General features: G+C 33.9%; 1 protein-coding gene across 8 annotated transcripts in view; it reads left to right on the forward strand.

The window, feature by feature from the left end:
* The window catches only part of TAF2 (TATA-box binding protein associated factor 2), an 80,828-nt gene that overhangs the window by 18,503 nt on the left and 41,064 nt on the right, over positions 1-21,261 (forward strand). For 7 of the 8 annotated variants that reach the window (XM_046641938.1, XM_046641940.1, XM_046641941.1 and 4 more), the window contains 12 exons: positions 26-257; positions 2,615-2,799; positions 4,374-4,487; positions 5,689-5,788; positions 7,693-7,778; positions 11,800-11,935; positions 12,943-13,097; positions 13,776-13,890; positions 14,246-14,355; positions 15,913-15,978; positions 17,499-17,751; positions 19,151-19,291. In XM_046641938.1, coding sequence (XP_046497894.1) covers positions 26-257; positions 2,615-2,799; positions 4,374-4,487; positions 5,689-5,788; positions 7,693-7,778; positions 11,800-11,935; positions 12,943-13,097; positions 13,776-13,890; positions 14,246-14,355; positions 15,913-15,978; positions 17,499-17,751; positions 19,151-19,291 — 1,693 coding nt within the window. The remainder of the gene's footprint in view (positions 1-25; positions 258-2,614; positions 2,800-4,373; positions 4,488-5,688; positions 5,789-7,692; positions 7,779-11,799; positions 11,936-12,942; positions 13,098-13,775; positions 13,891-14,245; positions 14,356-15,912; positions 15,979-17,498; positions 17,752-19,150; positions 19,292-21,261) is intronic. The other variant, XM_046641945.1, reaches the window with a different exon arrangement.

Genomic DNA, 21,261 nt, shown 5'->3' on the forward strand with positions numbered 1-21,261 from the left:
TCTGTACTGTTGGTCTTTTTTCTAGATTTTGGTTCCCATGTGTTGATTCATACTCAGAATTATGTACATGGAAATTAGAATTTACAGTAGATGCTGCAATGGTGGCTGTTTCCAATGGAGATTTGGTGGAGACAGTGTATACACATGATATGAGGAAGAAGACCTTCCATTACATGCTTACCATTCCAACAGCTGCATCAAATATCTCCTTGGCCATTGGACCTTTTGAAATACTTGTAGATCCATATATGCATGAGGTAAATTGTAGCTTCTTGCTCCTTCTCTCTTCCCACCCTTTCACGCTTTGATAAAAAGAAGGATATTAATGGAATACTAAGTTTTTCTTAACTCTTCTTTCAACTATCAAAAATATCACTGGAGAGAAAAGATTTCCTTATCTGATATATTGAATGATCTGAATTCTTGAATGAATTCCTTTCAAAATATTTTCTTATTAAAATTTCAGATTTTTTTCAACAAAGGGCTTAGCAGTCCAAAAGATCTTCCAGTATACTTTGATTAGAGTATAGGTTGATTGCTGTAACTAATTCTGTTCATTGTTAATGTCATCATTTTGTTCAGCATATGTTTATGAATGTTATAGTCTCAGAGATTCCATCTCTGGAATCTGAAATATTGTAATCTCAGAATTAAAGAGCAAGATTTGTTCTCACTTCAGCATATACAGAGGACAAGAGAAAAGGCTGAGACAAGGTTGGAATTCTGGTCAACACACTCGTGAAGGCTTTTTTTGGTTTCCTCCCTTCCCTTATCTTGCCACAAATCATATATCAATTCATAGTCCAAATAGTGCTTTTAGGCCTCCCCAGGCATGAGACTTCTGGTGGTTAGAAAGGGATTCGTTGGTTATTGATCCTCTTGGCTCCTGTACATCTTTAACATTTGAATGAACCTCTTCTCATTTACTCTTAGTCCTTTATGTTTTCAATTTTACTAGGTTTAGTTTTTAGTTTTTCTTTTTTTAATATAAAGCTTATACTGTGACCAGGTATATCTCAACAGTGTTTCTTTCAAAAATTTGTGTTTGTTTCAAAAAAACAAGCAAAAATTGATGGCAGCTGTGTTTAGACTGTCAGTGAGCGCTCCAGTCTGTTATTCTAATTTCTTTCCTGAAATTTACAGGATTTATAAAATCACTCATGCAAAATATTCAAGATATTTTATGAATGGTGGTATTTTTGCTGTCTTGACAATGACTCTTAAAAGTGTATTCACTGATAAGATTGGCTGTGAATTTTATTATTTTTGGTAAATGATCAACTTTAAATTCAACATTTGGTTAGTATCTACTTTGTATTTGGAAGAATTTTTTTTCCTACTTTGTGCCATTGGATGGGAGAAAGGTAAATGATAGTCAAGAAGCATTTTTCTTGAATACTTAGAACCCATGCCTTAGTCTTTCTCTATCTCAAATAAGTAGTTTTTACTGCATTATCAGTAGATTTGCCATCATGTAGATTTGTCTAAAAGCAGATCTTTTCTTTGATGAATATTAATTTATTTTTTGTGTACCAAGAGGAGTGCTAATTGTAATACAGTTTGGGCCCTGACCATTAATAATACATAGATGTTCATTGTTCACTTATGGTAGTCTCTAATCTTTTCTTTCCTAAGGCTGTTAGAAGAATAATTTTTATGATGCATTAATAACTTTCCTTGCCTCCACAATCCTGTAGTGATCAGAACTCTTTAGCATGGTTTTCAAGATCTTCTGGAATTTGACCCGAATTAATTAGTATTTCTAGCTTTTTTCCCCATTACTTTACTAATGTTTGTTATATTCAATATAGTTTACTTGGATTTTGCTGAGCATACTCTATTTCTTCCTAGCTTTGACTCTATTTGGGATATCTTTTTCCTGTCCCTGCCTATCAAATTTTTGTCCAATTCACAAAGATTAGCTCAAATTCAGTCTCCTGCATGAAACCTTACTGGGTCATTCTAGTAAGAGTGATTTGTCATTATTGCTGCCATTCATTTGACAGAGAATCATAATATGGGACAATGAAACAGTATGTGATATTTGAGTGTGTCCAAGGTGGGATGTAATGTTGTAAGGAAATCAGAAAGACCATTTCTATTGCCGGCATTACCAGTAAGCTTCCCTGCAGCTTTCACTATGTCGTTGAGATATTAAAGGAGGACTGCGGTAATTGTTCTTTCTATGTAGTGAAGACAGTATGATTTACATTGATGTTAGGATAGTACTCTGACTTGCAGTGTTCACTAGGTTAGATATTTATGATGCCAAGGTAGATTTACAGTAAGTCTTGGAAATTTAGATCTTTTTTGTTTGGTGTACCTATGGAGAAAAAATTTTTGTTTGCTTTGGAACCAAAGTTGTATTTTCATTGGATCTAACTATTTCACAGACTTGCAATCCTTAAGAATTTAATTTTTAAGGACAATGAATCTTTTGTAGTAAGTAAAAGTAGTCACTAATTCCACGCTAGCATTTTCTTTCAGTGCCATGAATTTGTAAAAAGAAAAAAAAAAGGATTTATATGAAGCTTTATAATTGAGATATTTAGGAAATTCAAAATATTCAAGTTAACTCCTTCATTTAATGATCTTCCCTGCTTTTTATTTCTAGGTTACTCATTTTTGTTTACCTCAACTTCTTCCCTTGCTTAAACATACCACGTCATATCTTCATGAAGTTTTTGAATTTTATGAAGAAATTCTTACGTGTCGATATCCATACTCCTGTTTTAAGACTGTCTTCATTGATGAGGCTTATGTTGAAGTGGCTGCTTATGCTTCCATGAGCATTTTTAGGTCGGTATCTCTTCAAATTTGAAATGCTTATATTAGGGTTTGATGTGAAGACAGGTTATTTATGTTATGATCAATTTTAAGATATGTTCTGAACTTTTTCCCTTTAGATATGGTTGGCTTTGTAGAAAACCTAGTATTTTTAAAATTTAAAAATATAGGAAAACATAATGAAGAAAAGTTCAAAATAACCCGTAAGACTCATTATTTTCATCTGAAATTAACTGATACTAATATTTTACATATTTCTTTTAGTCTCTTTTCTGCATATGCATTTTTAAAAAAACATGCAAGTTATGTGGATATCTAGTGGGGTTTTTTTCCTAGCACAATTTAAAAATTTATTGCTGTTGTCAGAAATTTGTAAAAAAAAAAAAAAAGGAAAGCTTTATTTTCTTTCTTTTTTTGCCCTCTTTATTTCCCTCCCTTCTTTCTTTCATTCCTTGAAAAGTTCCAAATTTAGAAGCTTTATGTCTTGAGATCAATTATTTATCTTTTCTGGGCCTAAATTTTCTCATCTGTAAGATGGCAATAATTATATGCTACTGCATTCTCCAGAATGTTGTTACCAGGATCCAGTTGGTCAGTATATTTGAAAGGAAATAATAGAGCACAAAAAATTAATAGTTATTATTAGGAAAAGAATTTTGAAATTACAAGAGCCCTTCATAGGAGGATCAGTTTCTGATTAATATATCAGTTTCTGATTAGTGATGTTTTCCCCTAACCCCAAAAAGAGATATTTATATTTTCCATAGAAATCAATAGGAAACATTGCATTGCTTGCTTTAAGCAATTAAGATTGTGGATTTCACCTAAAATTGGAAAAGTTGTGAAAGCTCTTTGAGAGAATATTTTGGTTTTTCTCTTTTGTGTCTAACTTGAATTCCATTATTTTGAAAGTGTGGTTATTATGGAGTATCCTCAGAAAATTAAGAATAGATCTACCATATGATCCAGCTATTGCACTGCTGGGTATTTATCCAAAGAACTTGAAAACACAAATGCATAAAGATACATGCACCTCTATGTTCATCACAGCATTATTCACAATAGCCAAGACTTGGAAGCAACCTAGGTGCCCATCAAGGGATGAATGGTTAAAGAAGATGTGGTATATGTACACAATGGAATACTACTCAGCCATAAGAAATGATCACATCCAGCCATTTGTGACAACATGGATAGACCTTGAGGGTGTTATGCTAAGTGAAATAAGTCAGAGGGAGAAAGTCAAATATCATATGATCTCACTCATAAGTAGAAGATAAAAACAACAACAAACAAACACATAGCAACAGAGATTGGATTGGTGGTTACCAGAGGGGAAGGGGGGAGGGGAGAGAGCAAAAGCGCAAATTAGGCTCACGTGTGGTGAGAGACTATAATTAATTTTTGGGTGGTGAACATGATGTAAGCTACACAGAATTCGAAATATATTACAATGTATATCTGAAAGCTATATAATGTTATAATCCAGTGTTACTACAATAAAAAAAAAGTGTGGTTATTTTATTTTGGCTGAATAATCGTTTATTTCTCAGTTATAATTAGCTGGCTCTTCTTTTCAATTGCAGCACAAATCTGTTACACAGCGCCATGATTATAGATGAGACACCTTTGACCAGAAGGTGTTTAGCCCAGTCCTTGGCCCAGCAGTTTTTTGGATGTTTCATATCCAGAATGTCTTGGTGAGTAATTTCAGGGTTTACAACAACTGAGAAAAAGAATACAGAAGGGTTATTTTTCTTTTTTTCCGACAGTGTAAGCTGACCTTTGTCCTAACTGCATGTAGTTAATTTAAAAGACACTAGTTTATATATATTTAAAGAAAAATAATGAGTATAAATTTCATCCAAGATTTTTGGCCGTGAGTTCAGTATACACAGTTCCACAATTTGCAATAAGAATAAGATAAGAATTTTGATAGCAACAATTTCTTAAAAAAACTGAATAAATACTACGGGTATAAGGATTTGAATATACAGAAAATTATAGTTTGATTCTAACATCAATGTTCAGTGTAATTGGTCATGTTCAAGATAATGTTTAAGGCAAAATAATGGTCCTCTATAATAGTGATGTAGGAATTTTCTTGCTAGTGCTTAGCCTTGTACTAATTTTCTTCAAAGATGAGAGAGAGAACACTTTTTATTTTCTTTCCTCTTTGGTTAACTTGAGGTGAATTTGAAGAAATAGATGAAACTTCTTGAGATTATGATTTGTAATTTATAATTGTTACCATTCTGTGCTATATGTGATAGATGAATCTTGGTTTATTTTTCTTTCTTGTTAGAGGGGAGACGGCAGAGGGTAAGGCCTCTTGCTTTGTAATTTTCCTAGAATTACGCAGTTTTCTTAAAGAATAGTGCCTGGAACGTTAGGCAAAATGTTTGAATGACTGAATTGATAAATATACTAATGAATAAATGAATGAGTGGTGTTGATTGCCTTTCTTCTTGAGAAACCAAAAAATAAGTAATTAAACTTTAGGTCTTGCAGTTCCACTGATAATTATGCACGGAATTGGCAGTAATAGAATATGGACTTTAAAAATTGAGCAGTACAGTCCTGGCTATGGGCAAGTATTTCCTTAAAAGCAGACAGTAATGAACAGAGTTGGGCAGGAAGGATGCAGCACTGCCAGAACAGAACACAAACGTAGGTACATTATGCTTGAAATAAGATTGTAAAGCAGTCTTATAATTAAAAGTGAAGCCAGATGTGAAGCAGATATAATGAAAGAACAAGTAGAACTTAGTTGGAGGAAGTGAGAAAACCAAATAATTTAAGAAGGCAGAGAAGAACATACTATGCTTCCTCTGTTAGCCTCTTTGGGCTTATCTGAGGAATTTTTATGATTCAAAGTTTATGTTTTGACTTTTCCCTTAGGTCTGATGAATGGGTACTGAAGGGAATTTCAGGCTATATTTATGGACTTTGGATGAAAAAAACTTTCGGTGTTAACGAATACCGCCATTGGATTAAAGAGGTAAAAATAGCTAGATCCATTATCCACTTACAAGTCAATAAGATATGTTAGTATTCTTCTGACTTCCAAGTTGCGTGTCCTTTATTTTTAATAATTGTAAAATACTTATTGTCATTTGAAAGTTTCTAATTTTTCCCAGCAAAGTGAGAATCGCTTTACAGAGAAAGTCTAATAGTCTGTTTTATCTAGTTTCCATTGTCTTTGTTGGCCTCCAAAGACTTTTTTGCTGAGGAGGAGAATGTTTAAGCTCCTTAAATATCAAGTTAGTTGTTAGATATGTCCCAGCTCCTCATAGTAGTCATGTGTGTGTGTGTGTGTATGTGTGTGAGGAAGATTGGCCCTGAACTAACATCTGTTGCCAGTCTTCCTCTTTTTGCTTGAGGAAGATTGCCACTGAGCTAACATCTGTGCCAACCCTCCTCTGTTTTATGTGGGCTGCCACCACAGCGTGGCTTGATGACTGGTGCTAGGTCCGTGCCCGGGATCTGCACCTGAGAAACCTACGCTGCCAAAGCGGAGTATGTGAACTTCACCACTATGCCACCGGGCCCCATAGTAGTCATTTTTAATGTAATTTTCTGCTTCCTAAATCTGTTTAGACTTAGAACCCAGATTCTGGAGTCAGATTGCTTTTCCATCTGCCTCATACATTTACAAGGTTTGTGATTTTGGTTGTTTTTTCCAAGCCTTATCTGTGTAAGAGTGGTAGTATCTACACCATGGACAGGAATTGTGAGACATCACACATGTGATGTGCATGGTGCCTTGTACGTAGTTAGTGCTTATTATGTGCTGGCTAGTCTTCAGTGTATTTATGTTCTCTGTCATTGTCACATCTTTTTCCTATTTTTTAAAGATTTGACCAAAAAGAGAAAGTCAACCTGTATTTTGCCTAGCCCTTTGTGTTCAGATACATATACATTTTAATCATATCATGCTTAGCTGCTTCCTTCTCAGGTGGAAAAATTTCAGCCTTTAATATCCTCATTAAGTAGACCCCTCCATCTTCCCCTTTTCTCATTTTGTGTATCTTCATCATCCAAACCTAAACTCTAAAGTAAGCCAAAAGGTAATTGGAAAAGATTTCAAACATCTAGAACTGTGAAAGAATTCATACATCTAGAACTGGAAGAGTTCATTCTTCATTTCCAAAACTATTAATTAATGGGGAAAGATAACATATAGCACTTATAATGTTTTGGGCAGTGTTATAAACATTTTATAAATATTAACCCTCTTAATCCTCTTCACTACCCTGTTATTATCCCCATTTTACAGGTGAGAAAATTGAGGCACAGAGAGGTTAAGTTATTAGGCCAAAGTTATATTGTTAATAAGTAGTAGAGCTAGGATTCAAACGTGGCTTTTAACCACTTCACTATGATTTTTACCACTTCTATGTACTGCTGGTATGTTATTTAAACTAGTCATGAGTTTCCAACACAGTTGTGTTGTCTTTTTTTCACTTAAACTTTTTTTTTTACTTTGATCTATGTCATGTTAGGGAAGACTGGAGAGGTTTTAAAATGGTAGATTCCTGACATAATTTTATCTCTGTATCTTTTTACTTGCCTAAATCCTCCACCAGAAGCAAAATATAGAGAAAGAAGAAATAAACTTGAAACATAGGTCAGAGAGGATGGGAAGAGCCATTAGGAAAAGTTGCCAGGCTACTGGCCAGCCCTGAAGTCACAAAGTAGAGAAGGCTTTTTGGCTCTTGTCATTCAGGCATCTGTATAGTCTGCTTTACATCTATAAGAATGCAAACTACTCTCCTGATACATTTCGTTTATTTTTTAGGAAATTTACATTCTGATTTTAGGAAATGAGAAATCACAGTTCACTTCTAAAATTTGATATGTAAAAATATTTTCACTGACTCCAATTTTTCCACCTTTTTTTAGGAACTGGACAAAATAGTGGTGTATGAACTAAAAACTGGTGGAGTTTTACTACATCCCATATTTGGTGGAGGAAAAGAGAAGGATAAGTATGTTTATTGTTCAGAGATGATAGTGTAAACCTTGTTTTGTGAGATCACTCTTTTCGGATCATTTGTATGTGTATTGAGGCCCACACAGGCCAAGAAAGTAGTAATAACAGTATGTAGTAATATTGAGGCCACAAACCCTGGTAATATTCTCATTACTCCTTTTGTTACTTTACTGTGTTTATTAAATGCGATGACTATAAATGGATTTAAATGTTAAAAAAAGACTCAAATATATAAGGCTTTTCTCTTTTCCATGTTAAATATCCTAATGCTACTATATTGTACTATTCTCATAAAAGCTTAAAAATAGTGGAAACAAGTATTTTGTTTATGTACTACTGATTATTTTTTTAAGTCTCAGTAGATAGTTTCAGCATCAAGACATCTTACCTATACCTGTTTATCTGAATGGTCACCTACCTAGATACTTATTTAATTACTCTTTCCTTCTTTCCTTTTCTTTCTTTCTCACCTTCCTTCCCTTCTCTCTTTCGCTTAGTCTCTTTTTGTTTTTAGCAAGTTGCTGTAAATGAGACAGCCACTTATAACACAACAATGGTACTAGCAGGGATTCTTACTTGTTCTGGGGTCTGCAGATCCCCTAAGGGAATAGGGATTGAATGGATGGGAAAATTTTTCTGTATTTTCACTAACCATTAACTGAAATTTTACATTTCCTTTAAATATGAATGTAGGCAAAAGTTAGTGCTGTGACTTTGTCAACAGTAGAAACCATGGATATTTTCCTGTCACATTATAATTGTTAGCAGATATCTTGAAATAGTCTTTGCAGTCATCACTACCTCAAAATTACGGCAGTAGACCAGTTCTAGATCTTATTGTTTAATGCATTAATAAACTAGCACATATATTATTTTTTTGTATTTTGGTAACTGTATTTCATTATAATTGGTTTCCTTTGTAACCCAGTATATTTTATTTTGTGCATTTAGAGCACTTTCTCAGATGGAGCCCATTTAACCAGACTGCCCAAGTGTCTAAAAGCACAACAAAGGTTTAGAACTTTGAAGCCTTTCTTTGTTGTATCATGGCCCCTGAGACAAGATTAAGTCAGTGGGAAATCGTAGGAATTTAGTGTTAGATAAACTTGGGGTTTTTTTTGGATGGATTTGTTTTTTCTTTTTTTTTTTTAATTTAGGTTATAAAAGTTAACATCCTTGTGAAATTACAGTTGTACATCATTATTAGTCATGTTGTAGGTACACCACTTCACCCCTAGTGCCCTCCCCCCACCCCCCTTTCCCCTGGCAACCACCTATCAGTTCTCTTTGTCTATATGTTAACTACCACCTATGAGTGGAGTCATACAGAGTTCGTCTTTCTCTGTCTGGCTTATTTCACTCAACATAATACCCTCAAGGTCAATCCATGTTGTTGTGAATGAGACGACTTTGTCCTTTTTTATGGCTGAGTAGTATTCCATTGTATGTGTATATATACACACACACACACCACATCTTCTTTATCCAATCATCAGTTGCTGGGCACTTAGGTTGGTTCCATGACTTGGCTATTGTGAATAATGCTGCGATGAACATAGGGGTGCATGGAACTTTTGGACTTGCTGATTTCAGGTTCTTAGGATAGATACCCAGTAGTGGGGTGGCTGCATCATAAGGTATTTCTATTCTTAACTTTTTGAGGAATCTCCATACTGTTTTCCATAGTGGCTGCACCAGTTTGCATTCCCACCAATAGTGTATGAGGGTTCCCTTTTCTCCACAGCCTCTCCAACATTTGTCACTCTTGGTTTTGGATATTTTTGCCATTCTAACAGGTGTAAGGTGATATCTTAGTGTAGTTTTGATTTGCATTTCCCTGATGATTAGTGATGATGAGCATCTTTTCATGTGTCTATTGGCCACCCGTATATCTTCTTTGGAGAAATGTCTGTTCGTGTCCCCTGCCCATTTTGTAATTGGGTTGTTTGATTTTTTATTGTTGAGTTGTGTGAGTTCTTTGTATATTATGGAGATTAACCTTTCGTCGGATAAATAACTTGTGAATATTTTTTCCCAATTAGTGGGGTGTTGTTTTGTAGATAAACTTGGATTTTTATTGTTATTAATTTTGGTGATCTAAGAAAATTGCATAACCTTTCTGAGTGTGTGTGTGTGTGTTTTAATGTGTAAAATGACAGTGATGATTCATCTTAACCAGGTTGATTGTGAGGATTACTTGAGACAAAGCTTCATACATAGTACACAATAAATGTTGGTTCCTTTGCCTTCTTCTCCTGACTTCCTGCTGTATGGCAGTTTCCCAGCATATAATTAGAGCATTCTCATTGTATGTAAATATTATTTGCACTAAATGCTTTTACCTTGGTTCTGCCCATTTGCTTAGTTCTTGTTATATGTTTAATTTTAAAACTTATATATGAAAGCAGCACATGGATACATGCTTTTTTTTTTTTTTTTGGAGGAAGATTAGCAGATTAGCCCTGAGCTAACTACTGCCAATCCTCCTCCTTTTGCTGAGCAAGACTGGCCCTGAGCTAACATCCGTGCCCATCTTCCTCTACTTTATATGTGGGACGCCTACCACAGCATGGCTTGCCAAGCAGTGCCATGTCCACACCCAGGATCCGAACCAGTGAACCCCGGGCTGCTGAACCGGAACGTGCATACTAAACCGCTGTGCCACCAGGCCAGCCCTGTGAATACATGCTTTTTGAAGAAGTTCCAAACAAGACAATGTAGAAGCATGTGGAGTAAAAAAGTGAAAGATCCTTTTTAGCCCTCTTTTACAGCTCCTCACCCCAACCAGTTCCTCTCCTTGGAGATAACCATGATTATTAATTTGGTAAATTGTCATCCAGACCTTTTGTCTTTTCTTTGCCTTTATTTATGTGTGTATGGCATTTACAAAATGTAGTTCACTAATGTGCATATTACCATATACTTTTCTTTTTTAAAAAATTAGCCATATCTATATATTTTGGCAAGCATTCTTTGTGACGCTACATAAATTTACTTTGTTCCATTTAAGAGCTATACAGTATTCCATTATAGCCTGAAACTTATTTAACCTTTTCCATATTATTCTCCATTGCTAAAGCGCTTAAGTTCATAAAGCTCAGAAGTAATAAGGGAAATATAAAGATAATTTTTCAAACATTGAATTAACAAATATTTTAAATTTCAATATGCCATGTTTTTAGGGAGATGTAATGATTACTCTTATACATTGATTGTGAGAATATAATTTGGTACAGTGATTTTGAAGAGTAATTTGCTAGTACCAATCAAAATTTAAAATGGATAAATTTTAGATTCAACAATTGTTCATTTAGGTATGTTATCATATAGAAATTCTACTTCTAGGTGTTTGTCATAGAGAAATACTTGCACATGTATAAAAAGATATTTATTATAGCATTATTTGAAATAGTGAAAAATTGTAAACATTTTAAATGTTCGTATATGTTGTAAATATTTTCTACTAGACTGTACCTTTCTTTTAATGAACTGAGCTCTTTTATCATGTCGAAATTTTTAATTTTTACCTAGCCAATCTGGTCTTTATGTCCTCTGGATTTTATATTTTTCTTTAGGAAGATTTTTCCCATCCCAAAACTATGAAAAGACATCTTTTCCTTTATTTTCTTCTAGTACTTTTTGTTATTGTTTTTGTTTTAGATATGTGTCCATCTTGAATGTTTTTTGTGCAAGCTTTTGCTGTGGGATATTGATTGGAATTGCATTGATTGTATTGATGAATTTTGGAGAGAATTGAACTGTTTACATTATTGTCTCATCCTGACTAGGAGCTTGACATGTATTTCCATTTATTCAGATTATGCTTTCTGTCATTTCTTAAAACTTCAAAATTTCCTTCCAGTTAAGCGTAGTTTTAGATATTTTCTAGTCTTTATTATGCTTAGAATTGCTGAGGTATTCCTGTGAAGTTTTTGATTTATTAGCTTGATGTGGTTATGACATTTATTGCTTAATATCTAAATTTGTTATAGTAATTAAATTTGTATTTTTTTTAGCCCAGCATCCCATCTACACTTTTCAATAAAGCATCCACATACACTCTCCTGGGAATACTACACTATGTTTCAGTGTAAAGCTCACCTTGTGATGAGATTGATTGAAAATAGAATCAGTATGGAATTTATGCTACAAGTAAGTATTAAAGTTAAGAACTTAACAATAACTGTAAAAAATGATCTGTTCTATATGTGTATAATCTGAATCCTGTTCTGTAGAATAGGAGTTAGAGCATCTGGGTTTATAGCTGGAGTTCTGTTACTAATTAGCATTTTCCCATTGAGTACCTGTACTTTTTGTTTGTGTTTCCTCAGATGTAGAATGGATGTCAGTACTTAGTGCAGGATTATTAAGATAAAATTTATGCACATGATTTTGTGTTTGGTATTATTTAGAATATTAAGGATGAAATGCTGTTTAGAAATGTTTCAATAGGAAAAAGCAAACCTATCTAAAAGATGTTTATTTTTGCTGTTGGTAAATTCTGCCATATATTTTAAGCAAGTCCTGGTGTAAGTAGTTGACATAGTAGTTGAGGTAGTAGAAACCAGATGTATTATAAATGTTCGCCTATTTTTTTCCCCATCAACAACATTCTTAGAGGTGAGTGAAAAATAGCTTTTTAATAATCTTCTTTAAAAAGCATTTTAAGTTTGTCCTAAAATTAAGTTTCTTTAATCCTTCTGTGTTTCGTCTTACCTTTCGAGTAAAGAAGAGAAATATTAAATGAGAGATGGTTCCTAAAAAGCGAGTCAACTTTTTAGGATGCTATAAATCCTCATAAGTATTCTCAATTTTATAAATCATGTTTAGTTTCTATGTAAAGCTCATAGCACAATAAATTTTAAGTATTATATATTATTATTATTATAATTCTTAATAAATACAGTATTCATTATTTTGCTAGTACATCATTAAAGTTCAATTATGTTTATAGGATGAATGGTTTTATGTTCTGTTTAAGTCTTTGCATGTTTCTACTTCTCATAGTCTTTAAATAGAACAATCTGTGTAGTAAGATAGGAAATTGTCTCTATAATTGAGTATAATAAAATTATAATGCAATATGGGTTTAGTACAGAATTGAAGGCAATATATAATACATTATATGAACTTGCTGAATGACTCTTTTATCGTTACAGGTTTTCAATAAACTGCTAAGTTTGGCTAGTACTGCTTCATCTCAGAAGTTCCAGTCACATATGTGGAGTCAGATGTTGGTTTCTACATCTGGGTTTTTAAAATCCATCTCAAATGTCTCTGGCAAAGACATCCAGCCTTTAATAAAGCAGTGGGTGTATCCTTTTCAATAGCAGTTCAACAAAGAGGGGGAAGGGAGTAAGGTAGTTGAGTAAGGGGAAGGAGGAAGAAGAGGGATTTGGGGGATGAAAGGAGGTAAAAACTATTTAAATTGCTAAATAATAGGAGAAATAACCGAGAACTATAAATCATTTCCTCTAAGGTGCCTACTAATTACTGAGATACACACACGTACCTCTATATTTGTAAAATTTGGCATATTTTGAAGTACTCTTTTGTGTGTGTGAATAAGGCAATAGGCTTGATGGTGGGGAAGGTAAATAATCCACCAGATAGGCCTGTAGGATTACTTGTAGGATGTACTGGTCTAGTGACTTTTAGATGTGGTTAGAGGTTGGCACAACTTGAGTGGTATCTTGGAACTTTTCAACTTTTACATTTTTTTCATTTCAGAACACTGTTGTATTAATAACCCACTAGAGTGGTTTTACTTCTTTCAAAACACAAATTTAATGTTTCAGAATTTTGTTCTAAATCTGGAGAAACATTTTCACAAGAATTTTGAGTGCTTTGCCACCTGGTGTACAATGAAGTATGCTCTCAACCTTTGATTGATGGGGATGCATTTAAAAATTATTACTTACCATAATGAATAATTTATTTCATTTAGTGTATACTCATTTCCATATACAGAAATTCCTTTATGATTCTTCAGAGATCAGAGTGGAGTGGTGAAGTTTTATGGAAGTTTTGCATTTAATAGAAAACGAAATGTTTTAGAATTGGAAATAAAACAAGATTATACATCTCCCGGAACTCAGAAATATGTGGTAAGTTTTTTTCCAAAATGACATTGGCACTCCTTTTTCCCCAATTTCAGTATACAAAGGGCTTCAGACTGGGGAACTACTTAGAAATTTTGTTAATGAGATTTTGTTTGCAAAGAATGAAACTGAGAAAACGCCAAGTGTCAATGAAGGGAAAAGGGGTTACAAATGGAGATTTCAGGGGACACACATTCTCCCAATTCTCCTCTCCTTTGGCACCAGCTGCCTTTCTGTGTGTGTCTCCAGATACACAATTTGTATAGTAGTATTTTATATCTTGATATATATACCTGTGCACATAATAATATATATTGGTATTTTTCCAGCCTATCTTTGAATAGTTTGTTTCTTTTTATAGGGACCACTTAAAGTGACAGTGCAGGAGTTAGATGGATCCTTTAATCATACATTGCAGATTGAAGAAAACAGCCTTAAACATGATATACCCTGCCATTCCAAAAGCAGAAGGTAGGCATTGATTTATAACGATAAACTGAAGTTTGTAGTTAAACTGTAAGTCTCATAGATTAAAATGCCAAGATAAAAATCCTATTGTATACCTCATTTTTTATGTAGAGAATATATTATCTAGTATCTTTTTTTTCTATTTTACTTGGTTAGTATTACCAAACATTCTTTGCTTTCTGTTCTTGATGACATTTTTATCTTTAGAATCAAATAATTTTAAAATTTAGGTTTGAGAAGCCTTATTTTGTAGGAGCAGTGGGATAGAAGTTTTAACTTTTGGGAGCCAGGAACAGTTCAAGGCAAATAGCTTAGATTCTGTCTTGTTGGATTAATACCTACAGGAATATTGAGAAAATGATCATTGAATATAAAAGAAGGAGCTGAGTACACATGTCATGAAACGCCCTGCATCTTCTTTGCTAAGTATCTTTCTCCCTTTTCTATATATCACCGTGCCCCTACAGAACATTATTGATGTCTTTCAAAGGCAAATTGCCAGTTTACTTTAAAATCGTCCAGCAATTCACTTTTATTAATATATTTTTCCTTTACCACTCTTTTTTAACTCAGCCGTTAGTGTGTACTCTAAATATTGAAAAATTAGAACGTTTCTGTGCTATGCTGGAGGAATGTGGACTAATATCACAATTTCAGGAACGGAAGTCGTATACTCATGACTACGTTTAGGTGTTCTCGTACACATGAGAAAGTCAGTTGATTTTGATGGCCTTCAGAGAACTTGATTCTGAACTCTCCCTGGAATCATTCTTCTGAGAAAATTCTTTCTTAGTTGAGAATGAAATCTCCCCTTTTTTTGTATCCTCTCCATCTTTGAAATTGGGAACATCTGATTGCTACTCTTTTCCTAACATTTCCTCAGTTTTTTTCCTCTGTAATAACAGTATATTGTTTGGGTATTCTTTGATATGAGGAACACAGGTAGACTCTTCTCTGTTCTTATTTTTATTTGTCCTTGCCTAGGTTTTTAGTGTGTTATCCAGTAGATTTTATGATTCAAGAGTAATTTGCATGGAAGCAATTGCTTTTGTTTTGGCTTAAGTCTTGTGCATAGTAATTAATTGTACGTATTAATACTGTTAAGATGTTTTATTAATCGTTTGCTTTATTTCATGTAGGATAGCACCTTGCACATACAGCACACAGTTCAGAGTTATGCATGTCTCATTTCAGGCCTGGCTATTTTTTCATTGTTTTGTAAAGGATTTCTTTATTGATAGATCTCTTATCTTTTCTATATAAAACTGCAGCTACCTGTTGTTGGGACTGTTTCTGTTTTCAGTTGACATTTAATTATATATTTCTGCTTTTTTGTTAAACTTTGATCAGGAAAACATTTTAATATCATTTACTTCATTCCCTTCTGCTTCAAAATACAGATTGTGTTGTATTTAAATTCCGTTATATTTACCATCCCTTTTTCCTTAAGATATCTTTCAGTCTTGCATAAAGTCCTTAATTTGATACTTTAGCTGCTCTTTATGTCCTTTCAGAATTGGAAATCTCACAGTTTTGAAACTTATTTTTCCTTAAATATAGGAATAAAAAGAAAAAAATTCCACTGATGAATGGAGAAGAAGTTGACATGGATCTTTCTGCAATGGAGTAAGTTAGTTACTTAAGTTTAAGGATATAATACTTTTCTGCCTTCTCATTTGTCTTGTCATGCATATCTAAAACTATGTAAATGTCCTGAAATTTGTGCTTTTAAAAAAACTTTTGAGGGGGCTGGCCCAGTGGCATAGTGGTTAAGTTCAGCACGCTCCACTTCAGTGGCCCCGGGTTCAATTCCCGGGTATGGATCTACACCACTTGTCAACCATGCTGTGGCTGCAACCCACATACAAAATAGAGGAAGACTGGCCACAGATGTTAGCCCAGGGTGAATCTTCTCAGCCAAAAACCCCCCCAAAAAACAAATCTTACATAAAATCATAATCAAAGAGAGAAAAGTAAATCTAGCCTGGCCCAGGTGAAAATAGGAGGAAATACAGGATGGTTGGACTGGGCACAGCCTTGGCTTAAGTAGCTTTCTTGCTCCCCTGGTGGCCTGTGGAGCAGTGCTTCTCAAACTGTAACATGCATGTCAGTCACTTGGGCATCTTCTTAAAATACAATCTTTGATCCAGCACTTTACTGGTGGGTCCTGAGAGTTTGCATTTCTAATGAGCTCCAAGGTGATGTTGACTCTGTTTGTCTTTTGACAAGGCTCTAGGGCACTTTGAGCTCCCTGTGTTTGCAAAACACAGTTTAAATATCACTTTCTAAGTTTTATGTGGTAATATTTATTGATTGACAGTGTTTCATTTTTAAGTATAATATAGTTCAAACTGTGTTTTGTCTATCCTGTCTGTATGTTCTTTAGAAAACATCTGAAATTATTTAGTAACTTGGTTGCCAAATTGTCACTACTATTTATATGTCATTTATATAATTTTTCCATATCAAGTAACTTGCCTATAGTAAGTGCCCAGTAGTATTTGTTGAATTGAATTAATATTTCAGGTGATGGTCTTTTGATGAAAGTGTTGACATAGACTAGGTTTTTAAAACTGTGCTTGTTGCTTTGAGAAGTATGTGAGGATAAATTTGTGATGTGCTTCCAAACTACTACAGAACTTGCCATTTGTAGGGGTTATCATAAGTCTAGCATTTAAAAAAAAGTATTAATTAAACAAACTGATTTAGTAAAATAAATGAATTCCTTTTTTAGTCAAAGATTGATTTTCAATAAAGAGTGGCATTTATAGCCACAATCAATTATTAGGCTGTAGGAAGTGAAATAAAGACATTTGGTCTCATTCTCCTTTTTCACATCACTAATCACAAATCAGAAACACAAATTAATACTTTCAGATGCAATTTCTTTGTGACAATTATCTTCTTATCCTTGGAGATCTTTCCAGCAAGATTGATACAGATTAGACATTGTGAGAAAATTGAAGTATATTAAACATAATGAGAAAGTTGCCAGTGTGATTAAAAAAAAATGAGTGCAGTAAAACTCCATGCAGTCTTGAATACTACATGTAGAAGAGAATCTGGTTAATAAATGCTTTGTTTTTATTTTATAAATCTCTAAAATTGGAAAAATAAATAACAAAGAAAATCATATTTTCTTTCAGCGCTGATTCTCCTTTGCTGTGGATAAGGATAGACCCAGATATGGCAGTATTGAGGAAAGTAGAATTTGAGCAAGCTGATTTTATGTGGCAGTATCAGCTCCGCTATGAGAGGGATGTTGTTGCACAGCAGGAGTCCATTTTGGCCTTGGAAAAGTTCCCTACTCCGGCATCTCGGCTTGCACTCACTGACATATTAGAACAAGAGCAGTGTTTCTACCGAGTAAGAATGGCAGCTTGCTTCTGCCTTGCAAAGGTGAGATTTTGTATGGTAGAAGGAAAACAAAATGACTACTGAAGATGAGTTAAAAAAAAAAATCTCTGAAGATAAGTTAAGATTCTCCATAATCTTTAATTTTACTTAGTAGCTGGTCCTTTGAAAGCTTTTACCAAATGCTTTTAATAAGACTGATTGGAAAGAAACATGTTTTGGTCTGAACATAGATATGCACTAAATTTTTCTGATTATCAAACTGAAAAGTGAAATTTTTCAAACCAAAGAGAATTTCTCGCCATTTTATTGAATTGCCAGTCACGTTTTTAAAGCAAAGAATGTATTTGATAAGAAATTCCTTGGTTTGAGAGATGTTTACATTATAGTACGTGAAAGCATTTTGTCTTAATTGTCTCGCTGTGGTGATTATTTCATGTTAGTTTGGGCTGAGTAATCAATATTAGTGATGTGTAATTTAAGATGATAGGTTCTATAATTTAACATGCTAGAGAAGTTAATTTAGTAAGAAAACTAAATATTTTTCTTTAGATGCAAAAAAACTGAAGGTAGAACAAATGAAAAGCAGAAAAACGCAGACAAAAATTTGGCCAGAAATAATGGTATCCAGGTATTTAAAGAGCATCTTGATAATAGGTTCATTCCCATTTAGTGACTCTCTTGTGTTCCTCACTGCTAAATCCATTTGTCCAACATTTCCTCAGATTATAGTGGTTTAGATTTGTTTTATCTTTGATGGTAATTAGTGAGTAATTAGATTCCAGATACTTGAGGGAAAACATGAATGTTTGATAATCCTCTGCTAAGGATATACTTTCATTGCTTCTATAAAGATCTTTGTGATTCTTGCATGCTAAATCCCTAGCAGATCCATAAAATTAGACTATGTTATTTAAAGTTAATTATAATTTCCTTCTTTTGAGACATGATTTTTGTATACACTAAAAATATCAGTAGCAAGATAAGGTTTTTTTGTAAAACATTGTTACAGACTTCAATGGTAGCATTGTGCTTGGCTTGTTTTTCAGTTGGAGTAGATTGAAAAACCTTATTTAAAATCCATGGTGATGCTTCTATTTGATAAATTTTAAATAGAATTATGTCTGCCTAAATTGACAAAGACAAGCTTGTTCAGAATAGAAGCCTTTTGCAAAGATGTTGTCTTAACACATAAAAGAGTATTCCCGTTCAGAAATTAACTTATAGAAAATAATAAGTGCACATAAGAATTTTTTTGGGGGGTGTGAGTTTGTATATTTCCTTGGAAATGATAATGAAAGGCCAAAATGTATTAAATTTCTGAAAATTGAAATCGTTGAAGACTAATCCAGTTGTATTGATAACTTTTAGAAATCTGTTTTATTTATTTTAAAATATGTTTGCAGTGGTGATGGAAATTACTTTGTTTTCTAATTGTTTGCAGATTGCAAATTCAATGGTGAGCACGTGGACAGGACCACCAGCCATGAAGTCACTCTTTACTAGAATGTTTTGTTGTAAAACTTGCCCAAACATTGTGAAAACAAACAACTTTATGAGCTTTCAAAGTTATTTTCTTCAGAAGGTACAGTTTACTTTCTAAATGTCTCTGTTTATGCCACTATCTATTTATCTCAGTTTAACTTGGGGACTATTCAAATAATAGGTATGTTTATATTTTTATAAAAAGGTTTGCCTTTGTTCTTTTTTTGCTTCTAAAATTTTTTTCAAAACTTAAGTGATTGTTCATTAATTTTATGACCTGTTTGTAAAGGCGATTTAATACTGAAGTAAATAGAAATGGATAATTTGACTTTTGGGTTGGTTACACAGCGGATGGAGGTATGGGTAAGTCCTTCTGATGGCAGTCCTAGAATGTGATCAACATGTCTGAATCAGAGACAGGACAACATACAGCTCTAGTTTCAGTCTCAGCTCTGCTACTCACTAGCAGTTTTCATGAAGACAAGTTTCTTAACCTTCTAAGCCTCAGTTTACTCAATTGTAAAATTTATCTTTTTTGGAATTAAGATCAAGCATGTGAAGTGTTTTAACACTATATTTATCACATAGTAAGTCTTTTGTAAACAGTAATTTAGAAAGTGATGGTATGATGGAGTCATTGTTTTAGGAAGGGATGTGGGAATGACAGGATGGTCAGCGTTTGGGCAATTCGGAAAGTGTTTGTAAATTTTTTGAGTAATTTAATAATAATGAAGGCTGGAATTAGATTAACTAGATTGAACTAGAAGGAGGAGTGATGTTGAAGAAGAGAAAACTAGTGAAGCCTAGTCTATCATGATTTTGGTATTAAAGAGTATGAGAAAGGAGACATGTTGAGGATAAAGCAGGCTTGAGAAAAAGACATCTTGGGTTTGTTTTGTTTTGTATCGAGGGAGAAAAAACATGAGGCATGTTTGACACAGAGAAAGGAACCAGTAGAGAGGAAGAGATGAAATATTCAACTGGGAGCAAGTCAATATAAGAAAAGGGGACTGGCCCCGTGGCCTAGTGGTTAAGTTCGCGCGCTCTGCTTTGGCAGCCCAGGGTTTGGCAGGTTCAGATCCTGGGCGCGGACATGGCACCGCTCATTAGGTCATGTTGAGGCAGCATCCCATATAGCACAACCAAAGGCACTCAACAACTAGAATACACAACTATATACCGGGGGGCTTTAGGGAGAAGAAGAGAAAGAAAGAAAAAAAAAGATTGGCAACGGATGGTAGTGCAGGTGCCAATCTTAAAATATATATATATATAAAATAAGTATATATATATAAAATATATATATATAAAAGAAGATGGAGCAAATTCTGAAGGTATTAGTAATGAGTGGAACACAATTGGGAAGTTAATTTTAGGAAAGATAAGAACACTCCTTTTTCTGAGGCAAATGGAAAGCACATTGAAAGCAAGTGAAAAGGTAGATGTTGAGGGGGATGTTAGGCAAGGTGAGATTTATATATCATAAAGAGAAGAGTAAAAAGATTACCCAGCAACATTGAGATGCCTGCTGAGAGTGGAAGTCATGATATATTTATACTGAATTTCATCAGCATAACAAAGTCAGGATGATCCAGGTTTGGGGAAAGGCAATATTGGTGTAATTGAAGAAGTTGTTGGCATCCTATTTCATTTTTAAGAGCTAAACATATATGTGTTGCTCAGCTTTTGCCATTTCACTAATTTATGGTATGGAAGCAAGTTAATTTCTGTGTCTACCTAGTATGTCCCCCAATATTTTATTATGCCATTGTGCTTCCACATACCTTAGGTCAATGTTTTTCAAGTTGGGATTTGTGACCCGTTAGTGAGGGGCTCATGAAATCAATTTGAAAGTTTTTAGTTTGTTTGCTTTTTAAGTGAAAGAAAACAATAGACAGTATCAGAATGCATCATGTGTAGTGAGGATAGGTGTAAGGTTTTTGGTTTTAGTTTGTACCCATTGTATTTAAGTTGTGTGTGTGTGTATGTGTTAGGCTAGGATGTAAATATGTTTCCTACTTTGGGTTGCAGTCAAAAAAGTTGGAAAATCAATGCTTTTAGACCAGTTCA

This window comes from Equus quagga, chromosome 16 (assembly GCF_021613505.1).
Source record: "Equus quagga isolate Etosha38 chromosome 16, UCLA_HA_Equagga_1.0, whole genome shotgun sequence".
NCBI classification, from domain to species: Eukaryota; Metazoa; Chordata; class Mammalia; order Perissodactyla; family Equidae; genus Equus; species Equus quagga.